Source organism: Fusarium vanettenii, assembly GCF_000151355.1.
Source record: "Fusarium vanettenii 77-13-4 chromosome 6 genomic scaffold NECHAsca_20_chr6_4_0, whole genome shotgun sequence".
In the NCBI taxonomy this organism is placed as follows: Eukaryota; Fungi; Ascomycota; class Sordariomycetes; order Hypocreales; family Nectriaceae; genus Fusarium; species Fusarium vanettenii.
In genome coordinates, this window is record NW_003315865.1 from 781,110 (window position 1) to 804,116 (window position 23,007).

At 52.2% G+C, this 23,007-nt stretch overlaps 8 protein-coding genes across 8 annotated transcripts; 4 read left to right on the forward strand and 4 right to left on the reverse strand.

Annotated features, from left to right (window-relative positions):
* Positions 1 to 696: 696 nt before the first annotated feature.
* NECHADRAFT_94393 (uncharacterized protein) lies at positions 697 to 1,674 on the forward strand (the record flags this gene model as incomplete). The annotated part of the gene is made up of 4 exons (XM_003044698.1): positions 697 to 776; positions 829 to 851; positions 902 to 1,307; positions 1,362 to 1,674. 4 exons carry the CDS (start codon positions 697 to 699, stop codon positions 1,672 to 1,674), a joined length of 822 nt encoding a protein of 273 aa, XP_003044744.1.
* A 625-nt stretch (positions 1,675 to 2,299) lies between these two features.
* On the reverse strand, positions 2,300 to 5,200 carry NECHADRAFT_104735 (uncharacterized protein). The gene is made up of 3 exons (XM_003045112.1): positions 4,919 to 5,200; positions 2,751 to 4,873; positions 2,300 to 2,720 (listed from the first exon to the last, which is right to left on the reverse strand). Exons 1-3 carry the CDS (start codon positions 5,135 to 5,137, stop codon positions 2,450 to 2,452), a joined length of 2,613 nt encoding a protein of 870 aa, XP_003045158.1. The 5' UTR covers positions 5,138 to 5,200; the 3' UTR covers positions 2,300 to 2,449.
* Positions 5,201 to 6,418: 1,218 nt separating this feature from the next.
* NECHADRAFT_43521 (uncharacterized protein) lies at positions 6,419 to 8,905 on the reverse strand (the record flags this gene model as incomplete). The annotated part of the gene is made up of 17 exons (XM_003045113.1): positions 6,419 to 6,542; positions 6,598 to 6,689; positions 6,749 to 6,806; positions 6,856 to 6,896; positions 7,013 to 7,152; positions 7,218 to 7,335; positions 7,384 to 7,401; positions 7,452 to 7,599; positions 7,655 to 7,674; positions 7,730 to 7,805; positions 7,892 to 7,928; positions 7,975 to 8,032; positions 8,083 to 8,108; positions 8,159 to 8,221; positions 8,274 to 8,454; positions 8,509 to 8,520; positions 8,588 to 8,905. The coding sequence occupies 17 exons, from the start codon at positions 8,903 to 8,905 to the stop codon at positions 6,419 to 6,421; spliced, it is 1,530 nt and encodes a 509-aa protein (XP_003045159.1).
* An 862-nt stretch (positions 8,906 to 9,767) lies between these two features.
* Positions 9,768 to 10,835, forward strand: NECHADRAFT_94396 (uncharacterized protein; the record flags this gene model as incomplete). The annotated part of the gene is made up of 1 exon (XM_003044699.1): positions 9,768 to 10,835. One exon carries the CDS (start codon positions 9,768 to 9,770, stop codon positions 10,833 to 10,835), a length of 1,068 nt encoding a protein of 355 aa, XP_003044745.1.
* A 174-nt stretch (positions 10,836 to 11,009) lies between these two features.
* On the reverse strand, positions 11,010 to 13,465 carry NECHADRAFT_81632 (uncharacterized protein; the record flags this gene model as incomplete). Its single annotated transcript, XM_003045114.1, has 6 exons — positions 11,010 to 11,594; positions 11,642 to 11,775; positions 11,822 to 12,378; positions 12,429 to 12,780; positions 12,829 to 12,979; positions 13,028 to 13,465. The coding sequence occupies 6 exons, from the start codon at positions 13,463 to 13,465 to the stop codon at positions 11,010 to 11,012; spliced, it is 2,217 nt and encodes a 738-aa protein (XP_003045160.1).
* Positions 13,466 to 14,749: 1,284 nt separating this feature from the next.
* NECHADRAFT_81633 (uncharacterized protein) lies at positions 14,750 to 16,329 on the reverse strand (the record flags this gene model as incomplete). The annotated part of the gene is made up of 4 exons (XM_003045115.1): positions 14,750 to 15,445; positions 15,508 to 15,909; positions 15,955 to 15,969; positions 16,021 to 16,329. 4 exons carry the CDS (start codon positions 16,327 to 16,329, stop codon positions 14,750 to 14,752), a joined length of 1,422 nt encoding a protein of 473 aa, XP_003045161.1.
* A 1,047-nt stretch (positions 16,330 to 17,376) lies between these two features.
* NECHADRAFT_42939 (uncharacterized protein) lies at positions 17,377 to 19,824 on the forward strand (the record flags this gene model as incomplete). Its single annotated transcript, XM_003044700.1, has 1 exon — positions 17,377 to 19,824. The coding sequence occupies one exon, from the start codon at positions 17,377 to 17,379 to the stop codon at positions 19,822 to 19,824; it is 2,448 nt and encodes an 815-aa protein (XP_003044746.1).
* Positions 19,825 to 20,223: 399 nt separating this feature from the next.
* On the forward strand, positions 20,224 to 22,942 carry NECHADRAFT_70188 (uncharacterized protein; the record flags this gene model as incomplete). The annotated part of the gene is made up of 1 exon (XM_003044701.1): positions 20,224 to 22,942. One exon carries the CDS (start codon positions 20,224 to 20,226, stop codon positions 22,642 to 22,644), a length of 2,421 nt encoding a protein of 806 aa, XP_003044747.1. The 3' UTR covers positions 22,645 to 22,942.
* Between the last annotated feature and the right edge of the window lie 65 nt (positions 22,943 to 23,007).

A 23,007-nucleotide genomic window follows, 5' to 3' on the forward strand; every position in this document is an offset into this window, starting at 1 on the left:
GGCAGCCGGGAGCCGGTGGGCAGCATCTCCATCGCGGAGAGAGCCAACGGGCTAGTCTAGTCGAGGGCGTCACTGCAAATAGGGTTCTGCCCGTTGGACGCTGCTGTCCTCCTGGCGTCCAATCCCCTCGGGACGACATGAGTGCCGTACTGTGCAACGCTGAAATTGCCGTGCTGCGACATGCATAATGAGGCTGGACGCTCCCTCTTCCTCATCAAGCCCCCTCCCCCCTCTCCGCGGCGCCTCTAGCGCTACACCTTGCCTTGAGCATCGATCCGCGTGAGCCCTGGAGGAGGCTTGCTCTGACGCCCGATTTCGCCATTTGCTTGCTTTTCTTTGGCCCATCTCCCTCCCTGCTTCCCCGGGGCGGACACCAAACAAATCTGCATCAAACCCTTACCTTTCCCCATTTCCTCTTTTCTCGATCGAGTACCATTATTATGGAAAACAAGTTCCGGACACCTGCAACCCGCATGATATGATCCCATCTCTTACTTCACTCGAGATGCAATGATCACTCTCCTTTCCCCCCACTACAAAGCCCAGGAAGTAACCGAGACCGACCTCGTCATCGCTTCGCTCGCTTGGGGCTTCACCATCGGGTTCGGCTGGCTGACGACCTGGACCGCCGTCAAGCAGACCACGCAGGTCTACCGCCGCCATGGGAGGCGCGTTTGGAAGAATGCCTACGTTTGGATGATATGGCTGGAGCTCTTGGTGTGCCTCATCTTTGCTGTCATCTGCTTCCTGCATTTACTTGGCTATATACCCCCGAGGTGAGAAGCCTTGCACTTTTACTCCGACACTCACTGACCGACATCCCTGCAGCTTTGCTTTTTATTTCACAATTCGTAAGTTGTTGTCCCCTTACCATTCATATCCATCCTAACATCCCCTTCAGTTACGACATGGGCCCTGCAAGTCCAGTTCCTCTTGCAGATTATCGTCAACCGATGCTCCATCCTCCTCACAGATAAGAGGAAAGCATACCGCCTCAAGGTAGGCGTCGCCGTCCTCATCACGGCCGTCAACATCTCAGTGTACAACATCTGGATCCCCGCCCGACTGCAGATATCCGAGCGATACATCTGGATCAACGAGTGGTGGGATCGATGCGAAAAAGTCATCTACCTACTCGTCGACGCATCACTCAACCTCTACTTTATCCACGTCGTCCGCGTCAACCTCATCGTCCATGGCCTCACAAAGTACAAGAGGTTGACGCACTTCAACATGTTCATCATCGGCTTCTCCCTCAGCATGGACGTCCTCATCATCACCATGATGAGTTTGAAAAACACCTTTGTGTACGTCATTGCCACTGGCTTCGCCTCTGACCGCTTGTTGCTAACACCTCTTAGTTACATGCAGTTCCACCCACTAGCATACACCGTTAAACTAAACATCGAAATGTCTATGGCCGACCTCATCGGAAAGATCGCCCGAGACAAACACTGCGGTGTGATATCAGAAGGTACATTTTCCAGTACTATTAGCGACGGCCAGTACCACCTCGAGTCTCTGGATCAGAGATCGACTACCGATAGCCAGAGGAGACTGTCGGGCCGAGACGAGTTTGGCTTTGTGTCCAAGCCAAGGAGGATATTTCATTGCTGCACAAGGCGTACAGGCGAATTTCACAGAGAGGTCCCAGAGGAGTTTCCGGAGCCATGAATGAACAGCATATTAGACTATTAATACGTTATTGTACATATATACAACATATGTAATACATACTGTTTAGATTACTCGAGTCACGACGAAGGATTGTAACACTATATGATGACCATGTGTGGTGTCGATCGAGGCTCCGTATGCCTTTAAAGCGCATTTGGGTATTGATCTTCTCAATCATGGTTGTTGTCTACTCTGTAACCCTGAGCGGCTTGTGGGTCAGGGACAGTGGCAGTTGGGACCTATCAACAGTATAGCATCTTGCAGCCATCGTTCTGGCAAATTAAGTATAATTCGCAATGCACTTCTGTGGGGATTCGGTTGAGAGGTGAAAGGCCAGGTCTCATCAGGATTCACGGCGGTAAAATGGACTTAGATAATTCTACTCTCAGAGTACTCTCGTATTGACAGAGATAATATTCAACTATTTATGTTGCTCTCACTTAGGCTCTGCAGAGAGGCCGAGCGTTTCATCAAGCACATGATCGAAGACCACACTAATCAGATCTTTCGGCTGATGATACTGCTATCTCTGCTGGGTTGATTCGATGTCCTGGTTTTCTTCGAACATATGCTAGGGAATCTTATGTTTCATTGTTGGGGGTTTCACTTTGTAAATTTGGGTACATTGCAATCGAGCTTCAAGTTTATAAAAGCTACAGGCAAGAGTATTGCTCAAGCTAAAAACATACGGATATCCTATAGACCCAAAGAATGCTGACACTTGTGTGAAAATGTTACGGAGTCATGATTCGTAAACGCAACTTGTCCGGCCTCAATTGGGAGCGTGAGCATGGGAGGCCGTGCTAGGCTTCCTGTTAAGCCCTGTCCCCCCCGGTGCGGTCTGCTTTGCCTGCACAATGAGAAGGCTCACGTTGGAAGTAGCTGTCCTCTTGATTTCGTTGGCGAGGCTGGAGGGAACAGAGCCAAGAGTGCCACGGATGTTACTCGACCCAGAACCAGAGGAATCGCCACCCAGAGCTGCGACTGAGCGACCGAGGATGAAGATGGTGGATTGCTTGTCCTCTGGTTGAGAGCTTAGGAGGCTTGAAGCGATGGTAGCGGTTCTCTCGGACGACAGCTCGGTGAAGTTGATGCGATCGACGATGGAGTCGGGGATGGTGGACTTGATCTGGTTAAAATGCAGGTCCTCGGAAGCGTCCTTATCGGGCAGGGAAATAATCTCGACGTCAATGTTCTCGTTCTGGGCAAATTGCAACGCAAGTCGGAAAGCGTAGACATCATCCTCGCTACCAGTGTACAGAACGCGAATGCACTTCTTGCGACGGCTTTCGGCAGAATGGAATCGGATGGCGGTCGGATCTTGCACATCGGACTTGCTGATGCCGGAAATTTGCCTGGACAAGACTCGGGTTGGTCGCACGTCGCTGTCGGTGGGATCAAGAAGGGTGCTGTCAATGAAGAGACCGACAGCAGCTATGGGCTTCGCGTGATCAAAGATGTTGGCCATGAGCTGAGTAAAATCTCCATTGGCGAGAGGATCTCCCCGCGAGGCGCTGTAGAAAGAAGGAAGCTCGGAAATGGTGCCGGTCTCACTCCAAGGAACCAGGATGAGATCACTCTTGAGTTTAGTAGCCTCAGTCGCCAGAGTGTCTGCGAATGTGTTTTCGGGAACAACCGAGATTTGACCAGATACGACGACATCTCGCGTTGTGTTATTGGCGGATGTGCCGAAAGCCTTAATGATCGGGTCATGGCTGGCAAATTCCTCAATTTCGGAAACCTTCATAACGGAAGAGTTGCGCTCAGTCAGCCCGACAAGGCGGCATCCATGAATACGAAGGAGGGGCTTGGGAGCATCCGTGCCAGACATGAGGCCTTCGGATACAGCACTCTTCTCACCGTGAGCTGGTGAGTCTCCTTCAATTGACGGGCGCTTGGCATGGCCTGCGGTAAATAGCGACACGGTAGAGAGAAGACTGGACAATCCATCAGTTCGCAGATAAACAAGTACCCGATTGGCAACATCCTTGTCGCTCTCATCACTCTCATCCGTGTCGGGCGCGTTGAGAGGGTTCCCATCCCAATCAATCTTGCCTTGCTTCCACAGCTCCAACTTGCGCTGGTAAGACGGCGGATACAGCCAGCTAACGAGGGGAGTCGTGAGGAAAGTAGTAACAAGGGCCATGACGACAAAGATGGTGAAAGTCCTAGTGCTCAGAATCTTTGCCTGCAGACCAATGTTGAGAACAATCAGCTCGACAAGTCCCTTGCAAGACATGAGCGTTCCGATGGTGACGGATTCCCGCCAGACCAGACCGTTCAATCGAGCGCCCATTGTACCGCCAAAGAGCTTGGTGAAGAAGGCAGTTACCGTGACGGCGACGACATAGCCCCAGGTAATACCGCTGTCGAGAAGCGAGAGGTTAGTGTTAATACCCGAAAGCGCAAAGAAGAGAGGGACGAAGAGGGTCGAGATGAGATCCTCAATCTTCTCAGTGAGCTTGATGGCGAAACCTCCCTCGTGAGGACACATGAGTCCGACCATGAAGGCCCCAAAAATGGAGTGAACCCCGATGACGCTGGTGAAGAAGGCAGAAGCAAAAACCATGAGGATAGTCAACGCGACGACAGCCTCAGTAGGGCCATTCTCTAAGCTGTGTGTCTTGCGAAGCACCCACATGAAACATGGACGAACAGCGTAGGCAAGGAAGAGGGAGTAGCCGATGGTGACGAGGAGGATGTAAACTGCAGTTACTCCAGCGCCGGAATTGACGAGGGTAACGCAGAGAGCGAGGAGGACCCAGCCGACAACGTCGTTGATGATACCAGAGGTGAGGACGATGACGCCCACGTTGGTGTTGAGGAGCTTCAGAGCCGTCAAAATGCGACAAAGAACAGGGAAAGCGGTAATAGCAATGGCGACGCCAATGAAGAGCGCAAAGACGCCAAAGCTGATGGGCGCAAGCTCGGGATCGTCGCCGAATTCGTGGTACAAGCCGTAAGCCAGGGCGACACCGCAGCCGAAGGGGATGGCCATGTCCAGGGTTGCGACGCCAACTGCGGTACGCCAATTGCGCAGCAGGTAGGTCAGGTTGATCTCCATTCCGACGAGGAATAGGTACAGAATGAGACCGATATTAGCGGCCAGGCGGAAGGGCGCCATGCCCTCCTTGGGGAAGATGGCATCGGTGAAGCCAGGGACGCGACCAAAGACTGACGGACCAAGCAGGATGCCCTTCAATTGTTAGCTATGTTAGGGTGCTGTGGGTTCTAAACTTACAGTAATGACTTCTGCAATGACTCTCGGCTCCTTGATCTTGCTCAGAGGCCAGTAGAGCAGCCTCGTCAGAGCAATGACGATGGTGGCCTGGATGATGAAGAGTATGACTGGGTCGGCTGGATTGAAGACAGTCGGGTTCAGGCCCTCAAAGATACCACCCTGCTTTGGAGCTCTGGCCCCAGTCGCCTCCGCCGCCGCGGTGGTTGTCGTGGCCGACATGATGCAGGCTCGCTACTCACAATAACTACTAGAACAATTGCAAGTGAGAATCGACAATGAAGCTCCTCAACAAGCTGTAGAGAGGGGAGAAATAAATCTGACATGCGGGGAGAAGGGGTTCTACCTTAAAGAACCCCCAAACAGATCCCTGCCTCGCGCATGTGAGAGAGAGGGACATGAGACAACAAAAGCCAAGACGAAAAGACAAGGTTGCAGCCATCGCCCGCTTTTCTCTTGGCGATGGCGTCTTTTGACCAGGGCGAGCTTATCTGGGTGTGCTTAAAGAGCGGGGAAATTACAATCACAGCGCGCATATTCTCCTCATTCATCCTGACCGATATCTTGGCTGATGAGCTGTGGCTGGCTCACCTGAGATTCCAACGTGGTACAACCGACCAGGCTGTGAATGCTGCATTTACCCTTCAGGGTTGCTGGACGAAGCGAGGGCTACGTCGCGACGAGGGGGTTGGGGATGGATGACCTCCCCTGTCGATCTGCTTGACAGCGCGACCGCAAGCGAACATGTCTCGTATTCTGAGCGAGCCGGCCATCCATGGTATTCGATGGGAGCAGCCCGTTTGCGCTTGCAAGACAATTACGCGGTAACGCCCAAGCCACTCCTGGCTGACGTTGCCAAGCCCTTGCTGTCGCCTCGCGCGGTTCAACGGGTGGTCTGACCGCCCCAAAACGCGGGGAAGAGCTTAAAGGCACCGTCTCTCCAGCCCTGTTGACAGTTGTTTGTCTCTCTGATGCCCCAATTCCGTGTCATGTGGTTGTTTTTGGCCGTCTCTTGAGGTTTTGAGTGCTGGTTCTAGGCCTTTTTGGGTACGCGCACTCTTGATCAACTCCCCGCTGTCACACACCATCTCGTGCCTTTCGCGTGCAGTGTGTCATGAGACTCCCCGGATGCTCAAGCTTGCGCAGCCCGACGATCAAGCTTAAATTGGTGCTCAGACATGAGTATCATGAGTTCATCTGCCAAGTCTTGGCTACCATCCTCTATCATCGCACATGAGTCCAGAAGGGTTGCCATAGCGCTCAGGCGAGGAGGCTCTGGCAACCCCGAACAATGAACCATGCTGCAATGGCCATTGCAACCAACAGTCTTTACGCATGTCTCAAGTCTATCCCTACGTTTGGCCCTCGGATGTACATGATTCTATACTTTTTTATTTTTCATCTCCACACAAGAGGCACATTCTCTTGACGTTTTGCCCTATGCTAGAATCCGATATATCTCCATCAAGGCTTCATCCATCCACAGCTCTTCAAGCTGCATGGTTAAACGTTCAGCTGAGCAGTGGTAGATTCCTGGATGTGCTTCTGGTAGGGAGCCAGTCTCTTCTCCACGGGGCCCCCGGGACCGCAGTACTTGTCAACGATCTCCGCGCTGCGGCCAGTGTAGCTAGAGCAGATGAATTAGTCTCTGTTGGGGTCAAACTGGTAAAGGCAGCACTCACAGCTCGGCCTTGAGCATGTTGTCCAGCTCACCCCAGATAGGCTTGAAGAAGTCCTTGCTCTTCATGCGAGCGACCAGGTCGTTGGGCTTGCCCTGTAGTGAAGCATTGACATTAGTCACGGCCATCAAGCAAGACTGTCGGTCTGCCTTACCTCATTCTTGACCTCATAGCCTGCCTCGTGGGAAAGGACACGGATCTCCTCGTGGGCCCTAAGAGACTCGTTAGTTGTGTTTAACAGCTAAAACACTCATTACTTACTCCTGTCTCGAAGCTCCCTGGGCAACCAGTCTCATGATGATCTACGTCCAAAGGTTAGCTCCGCTTTTTCAATGCCAGCAGCTTTTACAGAAACTCCAATGGCTCTTGGTGACGAAAAATGCCATGGTATTAGTCCAATGCAGAGGAAGTAACTCACAGTCTCGGTGATCATGAAAGGAAGCTCCTCTTGGACACGGGCGTTAATTCGCTTGGGGTAGACAACCAGGCCATCCGAGATGTTGTCGAGGCCGATGAGGATGGCCTCGGCGAGGAGGAACATCTCAGGAATATCGATACCTTTGCGTGTCAGCATTGATGGCTCCAGGTGTTGAAAAGGACGGATGAATAGGAACACTACTTACGACGGATAGCGGAGTCATCGAGTGTGCGCTCCGCCCACTGGTCGGAAAGGGTGTTGGCAAAGTTTGTGGGCTTGGACATCAGCTCACGAGCCAGACTGTACACTCGCTCAGAGCGCATCTACACGAGGTTAGAATTGAAGCAGGCATGGAGATAAGGTATTCCTACAGGGTTCCTCTTGTAGGCCTATACAAGGTTGTTAGCAGGTAATTCATGGTAATCATGGGCATACTAACCATAGCCGAAGATCCGATCTGAGACTTCTCAAAAGGCTCCTCAATCTCCTTCCAGTGAGCCAAATGCCTGATGTCTCCACAGATCTTCTGGGCAGTGGCACCAAGGCCAGCAACGGCGTTGGCAACAACCAGATCGACCTTGCGGGTGCTTTAACTTCAGGTCAGCGGGTTCCTACGTTAGCAATAGAAAGAAATCGGCTTACTAGGTCTGGGTGGACACGTCCTGCTCAATGTTAGCACATGCCGTTCTGCTAGATATCTGATAGATGTCAACTTACATAGCAAGCAGGGAAGTCGAACTTCTTGCAGAGGAGGTCGTTGAGCTTGTCGCACTTGGCAGAGTCTCCATGGAAGCTGCAAGTCGAAGGGTCAGCATCTCCGAGCACAAACATCTCGATAGACCAGTTGGCGTAAAGAGTTTCAAAGAGGCGTCCACTTACATCTCCAGGAAAGAGGCCTGTGTTCCGGTGGTTCCTACTCAGCTGTTAATTACCGAATCTTGAAAGAAAGCCGGAGGATCTACCTTGAGCACCTCGGAACTTGAGGTCCTTTCGAACTTGCTCCATGCTCTCGAGGTCGAACTGGACAAATTAGAGCTCCGTCTGGTGGAAGGTAATCATCTTTGACATACCATGAGATCCTGAACCCATTGAGCGGCTACCGTCATGTTAGTCATGTATCCAGACACACCGTCACCTTGAACTCACCTCGCTTTCCGACAGTGATCAGCTGAGCAGCCTGAAGATGAGTGTAGGCAAGGGTAGGCTCCTCTACAGGGATGTCAGCAGGGGGTATATCAGACACTCATCACAGAATCATTACCCTTCCACTTCAGAGCAAAGGCAGACAGGTTCGAAATGACCTTGGCCAGCTTCTTGAGAAGAAGGTCCATGGCCTCTCGCATGAGGATCAGCTCGGCATTGTCAGTGACATAGCAGCTGGTTGCGCCATAGTGAATGATCCCTGCAGCGGATGGGGCCACGGCTCCGAACGCATGGACGTGCTATTCCAGCATTAGTCGGGACTTTGAAAGACCCTGGCACGGTACAAAGCTTACAGCCATGACATCCTACACAAGCAAAGCACTGGTCAGCACCAAATAAGTGATAGATATTCATCAATTGAGCTGGACGTACATGTCTACGAATCTTCTCCTCAACACGGGCGACCTCGAAATCCGAGTCAGTGACGATGAGATGAGCCCTCATCTCTTCCAGGGCCTCGGCGGAGATGGTGTCAATTCCGAGCTCCTTCTCGCTCTCAGCAAGACCAAGCCAAAGCTTACGCCAGGTCGAATGTCTGGAACGCTGACTGAAGAGGTTCGACATGGCAGCGCTGCAGTAGCGGGTGGTCAGAGAGGTTGAGTAGCCATCGTACTGGGGGTTGCCCTGAGCCTGGAGCTTCTGGAGCTGCTGCTGCAGCTCCTCGATCTGTTTCTGGTGATCTTCGGACATGTTGTTATCTCGGTGGTGATGTCACGAATGGATAATGTTGCGATGTTTTTGAACGAGCTTGTGATGTGAACCCTCTCGCCCGGCCCCACCACAGAAAAGATTGAGTTTTGATTGCCGAAGTCGCTTTCTGCCTGAGGCATTAGGAGAAACTCTCGGGTAGGTACGGAGCACATGAGCTGATGTGAAAGCCCCACAAGCCTCATCTCAGCGACACGCAACCGAGCTGAATCTCATTCTTCAACAACAGATCATGTGTGCATCATTCTTCAGCCGAAGCGTCCGGGGGGGAACGGACAACAGGGCGGGAACGCCGTGAGAAGGTGCTCATGCTATTGCACATCCACTCGTCGTGTCTCACAATCCGTGAGCTGCTTGGCAGTGGCAAATTGAAGTTGCCTGGTGTTAGCGCTGCCGTAACCGTGAAACACATGGGAGTCAGACCACCAAGTGTAGCATCAAATGGGACGTCCTCAAAAGGCCGAGCCCTACTACTTTCTTTTTGCGGGTGAGCCTAGAGACTACAGCCGAAAGCGAAGTGCACACAAGGAAAAAAACTCTCAGGGTTTCGAATGCCTTGTTGGAGTCTTTGATCTTATGAAGTTATAAACTCATTACAAGTTGTCCAGTCGGGAGAAGGTTTACCAGTTAACCGAATGGTGGATCATGATGGCATCGGCTTAGCGCATTCATCCCCACGTTGGAGATCCTTGTTGGCTGGGGTAAACGTTTTGGCAGAAACATTCAGCTTCAACCCCGCGAATTGGGGGACCTTCATAGTATAAATCATCTGGTTCCTTTGGAACTGGGGCTGCAAAGATCTCCTAAGTAATTCAAGCGACTAAAATCCAAGTCGAGCCTCATCATGTCTTCACAACCACGCATCAAGTTTGCCGTCATTGGCGTTGGATTGATTGGACCTCGGCATGCCAAGACTGTCGTCGAGAGCAAGGAAGCAGAGCTGGTGGCTATTGTTGACCTGATGCCTGCTGGACAGACGCTGGCCCAAGAACTCGGCGTTGCCTACTTCAAGTCCGTGGCCGAGATGTTGCAATCCCCCAACAAGCCAGAAGCAGCCATTATTTGCACGCCCAATCGCACTCATGTCCCATTGTCCAGGGAGCTTTCCTCTGGAGGTGTTCACATCTTGATCGAAAAGCCCTTCTGCACCGATATAGAAAGTGGCAAGGAATTGCTGCAGCATTTGAAGCAATCCAGTGTCAAGGCTATTGTTGGACATCATCGACGATTCAACCCTTACATAGTGACTGCTAAGCAAACAGTCTCCTCTGGATCTCTGGGAAGAATCATAGCCATCAACGGCATCTGGGCAACTTACAAGCCTCTCGACTACTTTGACCCACCAGCAGACTGGCGGAGACAACAAAACGGAGGCGTCGTGTTGATCAATCTCGTACACGAGGTAGATCTGCTCCATTATCTATTCGGCCCAATCACTCGCGTTCACGCCGAAAAGACAATTTCTCAACGAGGGTTCGAGGCAGAAGAAGGCGCTGTTCTCACACTCCGCTTCAAGTCTGGTGCCGTGGGTAGCTTTCTCGTCTCTGACAATCTCCCATCACCCTACAACTTTGAGTCCGGGACCGGAGAGAACCCCTTGATACCCAAGTCTGGTCAGGATTTCTATCGCGTTTTTGGAACAGATGCGACACTCAGCGTTCCAGACATGACGACGTGGTCCTACACAGGAACTCAGAAGTCGTGGAATCAGGAGATGGTTCAACAGAAAATCCCAGTACCTGAAGGGATTCCCTTTGAGCTGCAATTGAATCATTTTGTCAAGGTCATTCGTGGCGAGGAGACACCGAGTTGCACCCCAGAGGCTGGACTCGCCGCACTTGTTGTTTGCCAGGCTGTTAAGGAAGCTCTCGCGGACAACAAGACAGTAGAGATTGACTCTTTTGACTTTTAAGGAGGAATGTGATAATTCTGAGATATTCAGTTCGGGAAGTAGCTATGATAAGCGTATTTAATACAAGATTTGTATTCCCCTTGAGGAGAATTTAGCTATTGTGATTTGACAAATGTAAGGTAATTTCCGACATGCTAGTCTACCTAGGTAGCTCAATCTCTCGTGATGCCTTGCTTATACCTTTGTTGTAGCTGCCACTGGCACTTCCTGCACCTGAACCTGCGGCTGCTTCTTTGTTTGAGAAACTGCGACATCATCCAGGTACAAATAGTCCAGAACCTCGTTCGAGAACGTCTTCTTGAGGCCTGCAAGCGTCCATCCATGCTTCTTTCCAATATCCGCCATCAACCCCTTAAACTCTGCAATCTCACTCTTGTAGACTTCATTGCGCAGCCTCTCAACCCAGGGCTTACCGTTGATCTTGTATTGGTACCACTCCTTTGCCCAGTGCGGCCTGACAACAATCTGCTTGCCATCGTTGTCCTTGTAAGTTGCCCACTTGTCCAGGACTTGCTGGGCATAGGGCTCCCAGATATCAGCAACGGCTCTGAGCGTAAGGATCTCGATTGCGCAAGTTCCGAGCTTATGATCTCGCTGTGGTGCCATGGTGACCTCGCTAGAGCCCATGATGCGCATCTCTAGAGGCATTCGCATGGGACAAGTGTCGACGTTGGCGTAGCAGGTCTTGATGGCATCCCACCATGCACGTCGGACATTGGTATAATCGCGCTGATCAGTTGTGCCCTTCTTTGCGTGGAGCTATTCCTATTAGTGCAATTGACATGAGGGTTATGCATCTGACTTACTGGAATCTCTACTTCGAGATCACGCACCCGAATGTTCTGCACGCCTCGCTGGAAGTGGAGGGCATTGGGCAGAAGAGTCCTGATAGGCTCTTCGCCCGCCTTACGTTCATCAAGGTTCTTCATCGCCAGCCATGCTACTTTTGTCAGTCGAATCGTAGGAGGAGAGGTAAATCAACTTACACAAAAAGGTAGTTTGCATGTGTGGCCTGGCCTGCAGCGCATCAATCTTTTGCAAAACATTCTGCCCCATGTTCATGATGGCAGTTCCAAGAACTTGAATGAAAGTCTTTGCAGTGCTGGGGTAGTTGACGACATCTTTGGTGTTGTTATCCGTCTTCCAAGTATTCACCCAAACCTGGCTCGAGTAGGGGAACCAGAACCATTCAGCGTAAAAGTCCTCGTTCGCACGACGCTCAAAGTTCTGCACAGCCGTCTGCTTTTGTTGCTCAGTGCGAGTTTGGCGGAGGGGCTCGGGGATGTCAGAGTCCTTCATCTCCGGGGGAGGCGGGATAGCGTCGATGACATCGAGCTTCACTGGAAACATGACTGCTGTCGACATAGGGTCGCACTCGAACGTGATGTGAGTGACGACGCCGAGGAGACCGAAGCAGCCACTGGCCGCCTTAAGTAACTTGGCATCAACCATGTTCACGATTCGTAGCTCCCCATGAACGTCGACGTATTCGATGCATCGTACAAGATCACTCAGCGTGGGATGCTTGATACCAGCGCCGTGACTAAACAAGTCAGTAACAGACTTGAGCCTAGGAGGGAGAACATTACTTACCAAATGGTGGCATTGCTGCCGCCGAAGGTGATCTCCACTTCGATGATGTTCATGGGCAGGGTAACATTCCCTTCGTTTATGCACCAATGTCGGAACTGCTCATTCGTAGTAGATGTACCAACACGAACATACTTCTTCCCTCCACTGAGAGCTTGGCCGCCCACATAAGCCGCATCTACGATCTTAATGTGGTTGAGCTCGGTCTCCTTGGGCTGAAAAAGGCTCGAGGGCAGTGAAGTAAAGTTTGGCAAAACACCAGCGTTATGCTCGGTCAAGGTCGAGATGAGAATGTCTCCGTTGTTCTTCTGTCCGACTTTGCCGTTTCGCCCAAAAACAGGGGCCCAAGAATGACCTGTAAGACATTAGTCAAGGATACAATTCAAGGTTTGGGACACCTTACGGAAACCCGATACTCGAACACCGCTACCATTTTTGACCGCATCACGAACAATGGTTTGAATCTCGGCAGTGTTCTCAGGGTAATAGGTGATCGCGGGGGTATTCTTCACTGTCCGACCCCAGTTTTCAAACACCTGATTTTCAACTTCGCCCTGTTGCCGTTAGACTTGCACTCGAAAGCTCTGAAATTGGCCTCTCACCTTGATAAACTTTCTATCGGGTGTCTTGTCCTTCTTTACAGAGGTCAAGGAGAAGTTTTGAACATGAAGACCCGACGCAGGGGTTGCCCCTGCAGATGTGCCCTCCAACTCAGCAAGGAGAGCACCGGCATCTTTGGCCGAGATGTCTCCATCGACAAACTTGTCAAGAACCGTCCCCCTCTGCCCCGGAAGGTTAGACTTGACATCGTCGTAGACTTCGCTGTGAGTGGAATTTCGAAAGACCTGAAGAATCCGACGGGCAAAGGCTTCCTTGGTCACTTCAGTATCATCATCATACCAGTCTCCAATGAGCTTGTCGAGTCCAGGCAGCTCCTTCTCGTCCAGCTCACTCTTGGGGTCCTTGACGAGTTGACCGAGCTCCTGGATGGAATCCTGAAGAGTTGGGATGGGCCCTGGTGTCTCCACAGGTGCTGACATGATGGGCTGTTGGATATAGTAGAGCTACTAAACAATAAGAGAAGACAAAAATGCGGCGGCTGCGGGCAGTGGCGAAGGTTTAGGTAGGATTTCAATGCTTCAAAGTTCTCTCGATCTATAGTGAACGAGATAGCTTGAACAGTCTCTCAACCTATTCCCCTTGTCTATCTCAATGACTTTATATACTACAATCATGTTTCATTCGCCCACCAACTCATTGTGATTGATTTCATCGATCGACAAGCAGGTATGCGCCAAAACTAGATCGAGACCATCGGTCGACTTGCAGGTGGTCTAGGCCCTGCTCAGCCCAGTGTCAGCCAGCCACAAAATGCCCACAACCGTCCAAGTCGGTCTGTTTCGGGAGCTGACTGTTACGAGGTGGTGAGAATTTAGAAACTTTGGCAATGCCACAATGCCGTTGGGTACGAGGTGATAGTCTAGGTATATGAATCTGCATCACAACACGCTGTCGGCCAGTCGCTTCAATAGCGGCTTGTCAGTTCCCGTAGCTCTAGTTGCCGCCTTTGCCGCCTTCATGTAATGTGAAAAGGAGCCAAATTTGTTGACCATCACATGCTTGTCTTCTCGGGAGGCCTCGAATCTTGATAGTAAGACATGGCTCACTATATTCTCACTCTTGTCTCAAGGTAACGACACCGCCTATTGGTTTGTCCTCTTGTCACATTGTGATGGATGGTGCGGGGTAAAGAGCTGAAAAGTGCAAAGACGGCCAGCAGGCTTGAGGTTTCAGGATCGTTTGTCGCTTGTCAATGTTGACAGGTCGTAGTGCCATAAGGTGGAGTGATTCAAAACCACAAAGCACAAAATTTGAACACGTAACTAGAACATCTATTGGAAGCCACCTTGACTAGTGATTGTGCCAAGCCGCGAGAGAATGTCATTGTCTTCAATCAATGCTACCAAATAAGCCAAGCCGTCGCGTAACGCTGTCTCCCTACAGTCTCTTGGCAAACTATAATCGCATAAGAATGATAAAGCATAAGAATTTCAAGATGTCAAGGCCATGATGAATACCAGTTAATGCTTGCCATTTTCGTGACTCTTTGGTCAACTGCCTCGTCGTGGTAGCTATTGTTTTATGTACTCTTCTTAGCCTTTGACTTAATGTACAATATCTCCTTCTGTTCTAGATACTCTCCTCTGAACATAATCTACTATAATGAATAGGCATCAGCAGTTATAACCGGCTAGGTACCCAGTTCCACCTTTGTCTCTACTACTATACACGCGGCATGGTTTTGCAGACGCTGTATTGCCCGCCTAATCCCTCTTCTTTCCAATCCTAGGCAAGCAGAGCCACAGGACTAGGAGCGTCGCCAAGAGCGCAAGAATTATTGGCTGCAGAACCTGGACACCCTTTGCCTGAGCAATGGCACCGACCGCAAAAGGCAGCACAGCCGCTCCGCTACCACCAAAAGCTGCGGCAAACCCGATGGTGCTGACATGCAGATGCTTAGGCAACATCTTGGTGGTGGCGATGACGACAGCAGGGAACAGAGGCCCAATGAAGAATCCCTGGAAGGCAACAGCAACGGCAGAGACATAAAACTGCGGTACCAGCCAGAAGACGAGCTCCAGGGCCATCGTGGCTGGTAAGTAAAGGGCCACAGCAACCTTTACGCCGAGCAATGGAGTTACAAATCCCAGGATGGCACGGCCGAGAGTAAGTCCCAGCCAGAAACCCACAGAGGTCATTCCAGCTGGGAACGCATCAGCGTTACGAACGCGGATCATGAACTGGACAACCCAGCCACCAAGGGAGACCTCGACTCCAACATAGGCAAGCAGAAAGACGGCGCAAAGCCAGGTGACGCGGGCGTAAGGCATCTGGAAAAGTGCCTGCTTCATACCTTCATGGTTCTCGTTGCTGGCCTCCATGGTCCTGCGGTAGACTTCACCTCCATTGGGCCAGAAAGCCCATGTGCAGGTAGCAAGTTCAACGACGGCGAGGCCGACCTACAGGAGTATTCAGCAATCTAAGTACTTCACGAGTTCAAATCACGACAGAAAACACTTACCATGACATAGTAAAAGTTGTACCACGGCAGGTTGGCCTTGGTAATCAAGCTAGTAGCAATGAGAGGGCTGATGGTACCACCAATGCCATAGAACGCGTGGAGGAAACCTAGGGTCTCGTTTGCCCTATCCAAGTTTCCAACCCAAGCATTCCAGGCAGCATCACTGATACCGTTACCAAAGCCAGCGACCGCATAGGCCAAGACCAGCACAGGGTAAGGAGGGTGTAAGCAAATGATGATGTAGGCAATGATGTGGCATATTCCACAAGTAACACCTATGCCCCGCTGGCCGATCTTTCTATGCAGCATGTTGTTTATGGCGGCTGCAAGGATATACCCGACAAACGGGGATAGGAAAACGAGGGAGACGACAATGTAGCTGAGATCATAGTATTTTTCCAACTGCAACGATTAGTCAGAGTCAAAAGATAGGAAAGGGTGCCGTACGTATGGAATAAGAGCCTATGAAATGTGTTAGCAGATGGATAATCGATGAAGGTTACCGCGTCTTACACCATAGGCAGCATCATTGGCACCTGAAGTCATCATGCTCCAAAATGTGGCACCCGTCTTGAACACATTTGAGCGCGGATACCTCCAGCTCTCCACCATCTCGACGGGAGCTGTATGAGCGGCAATACTCTCAAGGCCATTTTCATCGGAGCCAGCATTGGCGCCGTCATGCTGATTAGATCCAAGACGTCGTGGTTGTGTATCGAAGAAGCCACTGGACGACGACTTAGCCACGGCCGCAGGGAATGGGCTGACAGAGGTCAGCTCAACAGAGCCAATCACGGCAGTGGAAGCGCTGGCAGCCGTCATTGTGGAGCTGAAGCGGCTGAAAAGAAAGATGCGTCTGACAGAAGACAAGGGATCCGTCGATCTAGGACGGCAGATGACAGAGAAGCATTGTCAGTCTCTCGAGAAGAGAGACGAACTCTCCTTTTGAAGCTCCTACACGAGGATAATCATGTGGATACTCGTTCCTCCCAAGCGAAAAGTTTAGCCGAACCCTGAGATATCCGTCCAACAGGCCATTCCGTGATGAATAGCCATTTGGGGAAGCTCGCGGCTAAGTCTCGGGTAGCAATAATGATCCCGTGACGTCACGCTCTCGTTCGTCAAGCACTGTGCCTCGTGTGGATGCTTTGTGGTCTCATTCTTGGGTCACTTTTCTCGGCGAGGCAGCTGTAGGTAAGCGGGATTGTAGGGATCGCCAGGTCCGTTGCCCACTCTCCAGCATCGGGCATGGCTGCTGTAGGATTAGGACACGCGTAGGGCCTGGGGCGGAGCAGCCCTATTAAGCATATTTTTCATCAAGTCTTGGCCCCAGAGTCCAATTGCCGCTCTCCCGGTGTCGCCCAGCACGCAGCTCTTGGTGGCTGGGGCCTCTGACCCCCTTGTTGAGGTTTGTCCTCCACCATGCACCACTCCAATCTGGCCCCCTTGACAGTCCAGACCGCGCTGGCGTCGGGCCATTGGGTCGTGGCTTTTGCATATCGCTCAGCTCCCTGGGTCAGAACCGTACCCCGAGGCCAATCAGTCACGGGCCACGCCCAGCCCTACAGCGTCGAATGCAACCCGGCACCCTCTGTCGCCGTCGGTCCAGGGTGGCTTCTCGGGGGTCATATGTGCAAACGGCATAGTGCAAAGACGCAAATTCAACGAGGCTGAGATTGCCCATGGACCTTTAAACCCAAGCAATTCTTCTTTCCCACGGTCCATCCCTTCCATTCGGTCTTCACTCCACACACATCAGTTCCAGTCTGTCGCTTCCTGCTTCTTCCCGCCGCTGGCTGCCGTCTATCCGCTGCGGGGACCCAATCGGCTGCCCGGGCCTTCATCCCGTTCGTCTCTCTTCGCTTCGTCATGGAATTGAGGGAATACGATGGCCGCCGTTATGAGTACAGCGCGGCGCAATCTCCGCCCACAGACTGGCAGCCCAGCAGTCCCTCCATCGCGAGGAAACCGGTAGGAGCAACGAGGCAAACGCCGCCCTTGGGATCTCCAGATTACTCCCAATCCTTTTCAAACCGCGTCGCCCAGGGACCTTATTTTCCTCGTCAGATTGACCCGAATGTCGATACAGCTTACTATGGCTCGCCCACGCCTTTGGGCATCTGGGAGCCTACCCAGCCAGCGCCCCAAGTTGGACCAGGCCAACAACCACAGCAACAGCAGCAACAACCGCAGATGAGGCCGCAAAATTACCGATATGACAGCGAAGCATCTCTTCTTAGCCCTTATCACTTTGAGGGAGTCCCAAGGCAAAGCCCGCCCGATCATCCAGGTCCCCCGCGCCCGTCGCGTGGGAGGAGATGCTTCAATTGGTGGTTGACAGAGTGGAAGCCATCATGGAGCATGTATTTTCTCGTCTTCTGTGGCATCGCCTTTGCCATGGGACACCACTTTTTCTACAAGGGCCTCCACGGACAAGTCGCAAAAGACCAGCAAGGAATGTTTCGCTATGGAGCCGCTCTCGCATTTCTCTCAAAAGCGTGCTTTCTGAATGCAGTGGTGCTTGCATTTCGACAGCGCGTTCTGATGATGATTCGCCGCAAAATGCTTTCCCTGGCGACACTCGACTCACTTTTTGCGGCTTCCGAGGATCTGACGGCCCTGCTCAACTGGGAGGCTTGGGTGAATGCCAAGTTTGCCATGGGTTTGACAATCTTCATCTGGATGTCGCCACTCATCGTCATCCTGGCGTCGTACACGCTGACGGTTATGCCCCAGAGGGTGGAGGAGACAACAAAGTGCCCCGAGATCCGGACACTCAACTTTTCGCACGAGCAGGTCCCCAACTGGTGGAGTCCGATCCGAGAAAAAGGGCTGATCGAGTTGTCTGTTTCTTTGTGGAATACGACCACTCCAGGAGCCAACGTCCAGGAGGACCCCAACGGGTATGACTATTGGACAAAGGCTAGCCAGCAGTTCAGGTCAATCGCTCTCAAGACTGCGTATACCCAGCAAGCAGTCATGCGGAAGGATGCGCCTACACAAATTTGCGGTCGAGGGTGGAATTGCAGTTATGTCATCGAGTTTGAGGGCCCCGGATACAGATGCCAATCGTTGGCCTCAGGGGTGGGCGAGACGGTCAAGAAACTGGGGGATGCGGAATGCCCTTTTGATACGGACGACCTTTTACCACGAGGAAACTTTTCTTACATTGCCAACACCTACCAGGGAGACTACGAGAACCCACAGATTGACGGAGGCCCGGGCGGAAGACCCAAGCCGAGCATGAAACGTCCATACCCCAAAAATCTGGGTGCTCTTCGGACAGAACCCGTTCTGTGGTTTGGCTTCGCCGATGTTGAGGATAGATCCAAGGTGCAGCCCGCGAATAGGTCCGTCAAAGGCTGGGATTCTGCATACACACCCACCATTTTCGGATGCGAGCACTATGAGACCAAGTACACGGTGCAGGTCAACCATACCGGCGGCACCCAAACGCACAAGGTCAAGAAGCGCGAGTTTCTCCGAAAGGTGGTCGATACAACTTATGTGCCCGAAAAGAAGGATCCGGACAAGAGGCTGAAGGATCGGATTGTGGCTGTCCCCGAGGAAAACTACATCATGCCGTCAAACGTCAGCATATATCGAGAAAAGATGGCATACCACGCGGTGGGTAGCCTGCTGCGCGAGCTCGTCAACGGGACCATCAAGATGCCGTTCTACATCGTGGAGACCATGGCGATCGAGACGCGGCTAATCGAAAGACTCAATTATCTACCCATCGCGAATTTCCAAGAGGAGCTGCAGGACTTTTACGAGGAGATTCTCATGTCCTTCTTTTCGGACCCGCAGTTCATTGTCGTGTCGTGGGCAAGCGATCCTTCGAAATGGTCAGGATCGGCTGAGGGAGGCAACAGAACCGACTATGACTGCATGCGATTCCAGCTCAGGAACTGCTATTTCTACAATTATGCACAGCTCTGGGCTGTCTACGCAATATCCATGGGCATCACTGTCGTGGCCGTCGCGTCGGGCGTCGCGGCGATGGAGGAGGATTCATTGATGCGCAGTCTAAGCTTTTCGGCCATTCTCGCTGCGACCAGAGGAAGCAGTCTCGATAAGCTGCGATGGGAAAAGGGAGCAGAGATTAAGAGCAGCAAGATTGGGTTTGGCCTCGTATCGGGTCAAACAGGAGAGAGGGCGTATTCCTTTGGGGTGGAAGGAGATGTGAGTCAGGAGAAGACGACAGCGAGGTCAACATCGCGGTCGCCGGCAATATCGGTCATGGACTGGGGAGATAGGGCAGCTCGGAGGGTGAGCTACGCCATGTTGAATAGGAGGGATCGAGAAGGATCTTGAGATGAATTAGCCTCCGTTTGATGGATGGGGAACTAGCTGTAAAATGATGGTAGAGATGAGGAGATTTATTCGGCCGCATAGCGTGCGTGCATTATCTAATCTAATCAATGAAGACACGATTGCATACTTGACATTTCATTAATCATCAGTCTTGTTCCTGTTGAGGGGAAACCGTTTACCATCAAGGTTTGTTGAAGGAGACATCTGTTGCGCGCAAGCAAGCAAGATAGCGGGTTATCGCCAAGCTGCCAGGTGGAGCTACAGGCCTCGAGTTGACTAAGGTTCCCCGAGAGCTGCCTGCCTGCTTGCGTGGCTTCAATTGTCACCGCCGAAGCGACCTCGAACAAACCGCGACCGCTTCGCAAACTTGTATCACCTGGAAAACAAGAAAAGGCGACAATGGTCGAGCTACACGCAGCGGCCGACCTCTCGGAGGCTGCGTTGGGCGGCCCAATTCGCATCGAGGGCTCCCACTTTGTCGACGCCCACGGTCGCATCCTCTCGCTGCGCGGCCTCAACGTGTCTGGAGCCAGCAAATTGCCCACCGAGCCCAATGGCCTGTCTCACCTCACCGAGCGCTTCTACGAGCATCGCACCGTCACCTTTGTCGGCAGGCCGTTTCCCCTGGAGGAGGCCCCGCTGCACTTTCGCCGTCTGCGCGAATGGGGGTGTCCGCTTGTGCGACTGCTCGTCACCTGGGAGTCGCTCGGACACGCCGGACCTGATCCAGAGATTGACCTTGACCTCGAGTACATTGGTTATTTGCGACAGCTTATCGAGTTGATGCCGCAGTATGGCATCAAGTGTTTTGTTTGCGCCCACCAGGATGTTTGGAGCCGATTCAGCGGAGGCAGTGGTGCGCCAGGCTGGACCTTTGAGACTGTCGGGCTCGACGTTGAGGCATTCACCGACACGGGTATTGCCTACGTCCACGGCCAGGATGAAAAGAAGAGGGCCAGCGAACCTCCCAATCCCAAAGAGCCAGGCGGTCCTTTCTTATGGCCCTCGGGTTACCAGAAGCTCGCTGCCTCCACCATGGCCACCCTCTTCTGGGCGGGTGATGCGCTGGCCCCGAACCTCAAGTGCCGACGCACCGTCGCTGGAGGGGACGATCCAAGCAATCAAGTCCCGGTCCAGACCTTCCTGCAGGACGCATTCATTGAGGCCTTTGGACGACTCGCAGATGAGGTGGGCGACCTGGAGGCTTGCATTGGCTTTGAGCCTATGAACGAGCCTCACCGCGGCCTCATTAACCTGCACCACTTTCACTTTTGGAACTACGACACTGACCTGCACATTGGACACTGCCCGTCGCTTGCCCAATCGCTCGCTCTCGGAAGCGGATATGCCCAAAAGGTCGATTACTACGTCAAATCCTGGCCTTGGCCGACCCGCGTCTCCCACAAATCTCTCGTCGATCCCAAGGGTCGCTCAGCGTGGCTCTCTCTCGACAATGGAGAGCCTATCGGTCATGGACGTGGATTGGGACAGTGTGTATGGCGCGCACATGGAGTATGGGAATGGGATGAGAAAAAGAACAAGCCCAAGGTGCTCGACGACGATTACTTTGAAGTTGATCATCGCCCTGGTCGCGAGGGCACTCCGATTGAGTGGTATCGCGACTGCTATGGTCCTTTCCTCGAGAAGTTTTCCAAGCGAATGTCGCGCAAGAATGTTGGTCAATTCAGCTTCGTCGAGCCAATCCCCAATGAGTTTATGCCTCCGTGGCCTACGCAAGAGATCGCGCCCAATTGGCGCAAGCAGAAATACGCCGAGGACACTGTCCTAACGACACCGCGCCCGGCCAACTTCGTATATGCACCTCACTTTTACGACCTCAACGTCCTGTTCAACAAGTATCACTCATGGATGAGCGTCAACGTCCAGGGCCTGTCGAGGGGCATGTTTGTCCTCAAGGCCATGTACTTTGGCCCCAAGGGCCTGCGCAAGAACTACAAGAAGCAGATTGGTAACGTCGTCAAGTACGGCCGCGACTCGCTTGGCAAGGTGCCAATGCTGATCGGTGAGATTGGTATCTCCTATGACATCAACGGGGGAGAGGCATTCCGAACCGGGTGCTACGATAAGCAGCGGGACTTGATGAACGGTCTCATCTCTGCCATGGAGGATAATGGCATTGGATACACACTATGGAACTACAACCCCCACAACCGTGTCGAGTACGGAGATGGATGGAACAAGGAAGATTTCTCTGTCATGAACAGCGATGACATTGTTGAGGGAGGTCCTATCCGTTCCGACTACCGCAACTATCTCCACGAGGACGACGAACTCTTTGCTGGAGGTCGAGTCCTCGATGTCATTATCCGACCTTATGCAGTAAAGACTGCAGGAACCCCAGTGTATTCCGATTGGGAGCACCATTCCCTTCGGTTCGAGTACAAATGGACAAGCAAAGGCAACGAGAAGCAGTCGCCGGGCGAAAAGTCCCGTCTTACCGAAATCTTCATCCCGAGGTATCACTACGCCACGCACGAGCTGCGTATTCACGCCACCAACGCCGAATGGACACTAGACCGTGAGCGCCAGACTCTCTATGTGCGTCACCCGTCGCACAGCGGCGATGACCAGCAACATGCCGTCGTTGTGGAAATCGAGAACCCGCTCAAGCATAGACTGGCGAGGATCCAGAGACGACGGGAGGTGTTCCCTCCTTCGTTCCCTCTTAGCTTAGTTCCTCCTACCGCCGAGACTTGGTTTGAGGACTTGGACTGGAGCCGGTTCATGATGTTCGTCCTGGCTATCCTTGGCTTGGTTTCTGCTTACGTGGCCATGATTGTTCAAGGAGAGAGAAAGTAAGGAGGTTAGTTGCGGGATTTGTATTTGAGCTGCGCTCAGAGGAATTGTGCTTAGTTGTTGCAATTTTGCGTACTAGAAGTTTTTCTCTAGAGGTAGGCAGGCTTGGTCTTTTGAGCTTCTAGATCTAGACACGTCGATAGATGATTAGAACCAACACGGGGGAGGCTTCAGTTTACTGTTGGCCAAAAAGTGTAATCCTAGACGGTTAGATAGGTAGTTAGTGAGCGAATTGAAGTATTGAAGTAAGAGGTGTTGGTTGATCACCTGCTTATTCGTAACGACCCGACCTAGCTAGACTTTGAAATGACCGAAGTAGATACTGATTCAAACCCCAACATGAGAAATTCTTTGTGCTTCCAACCC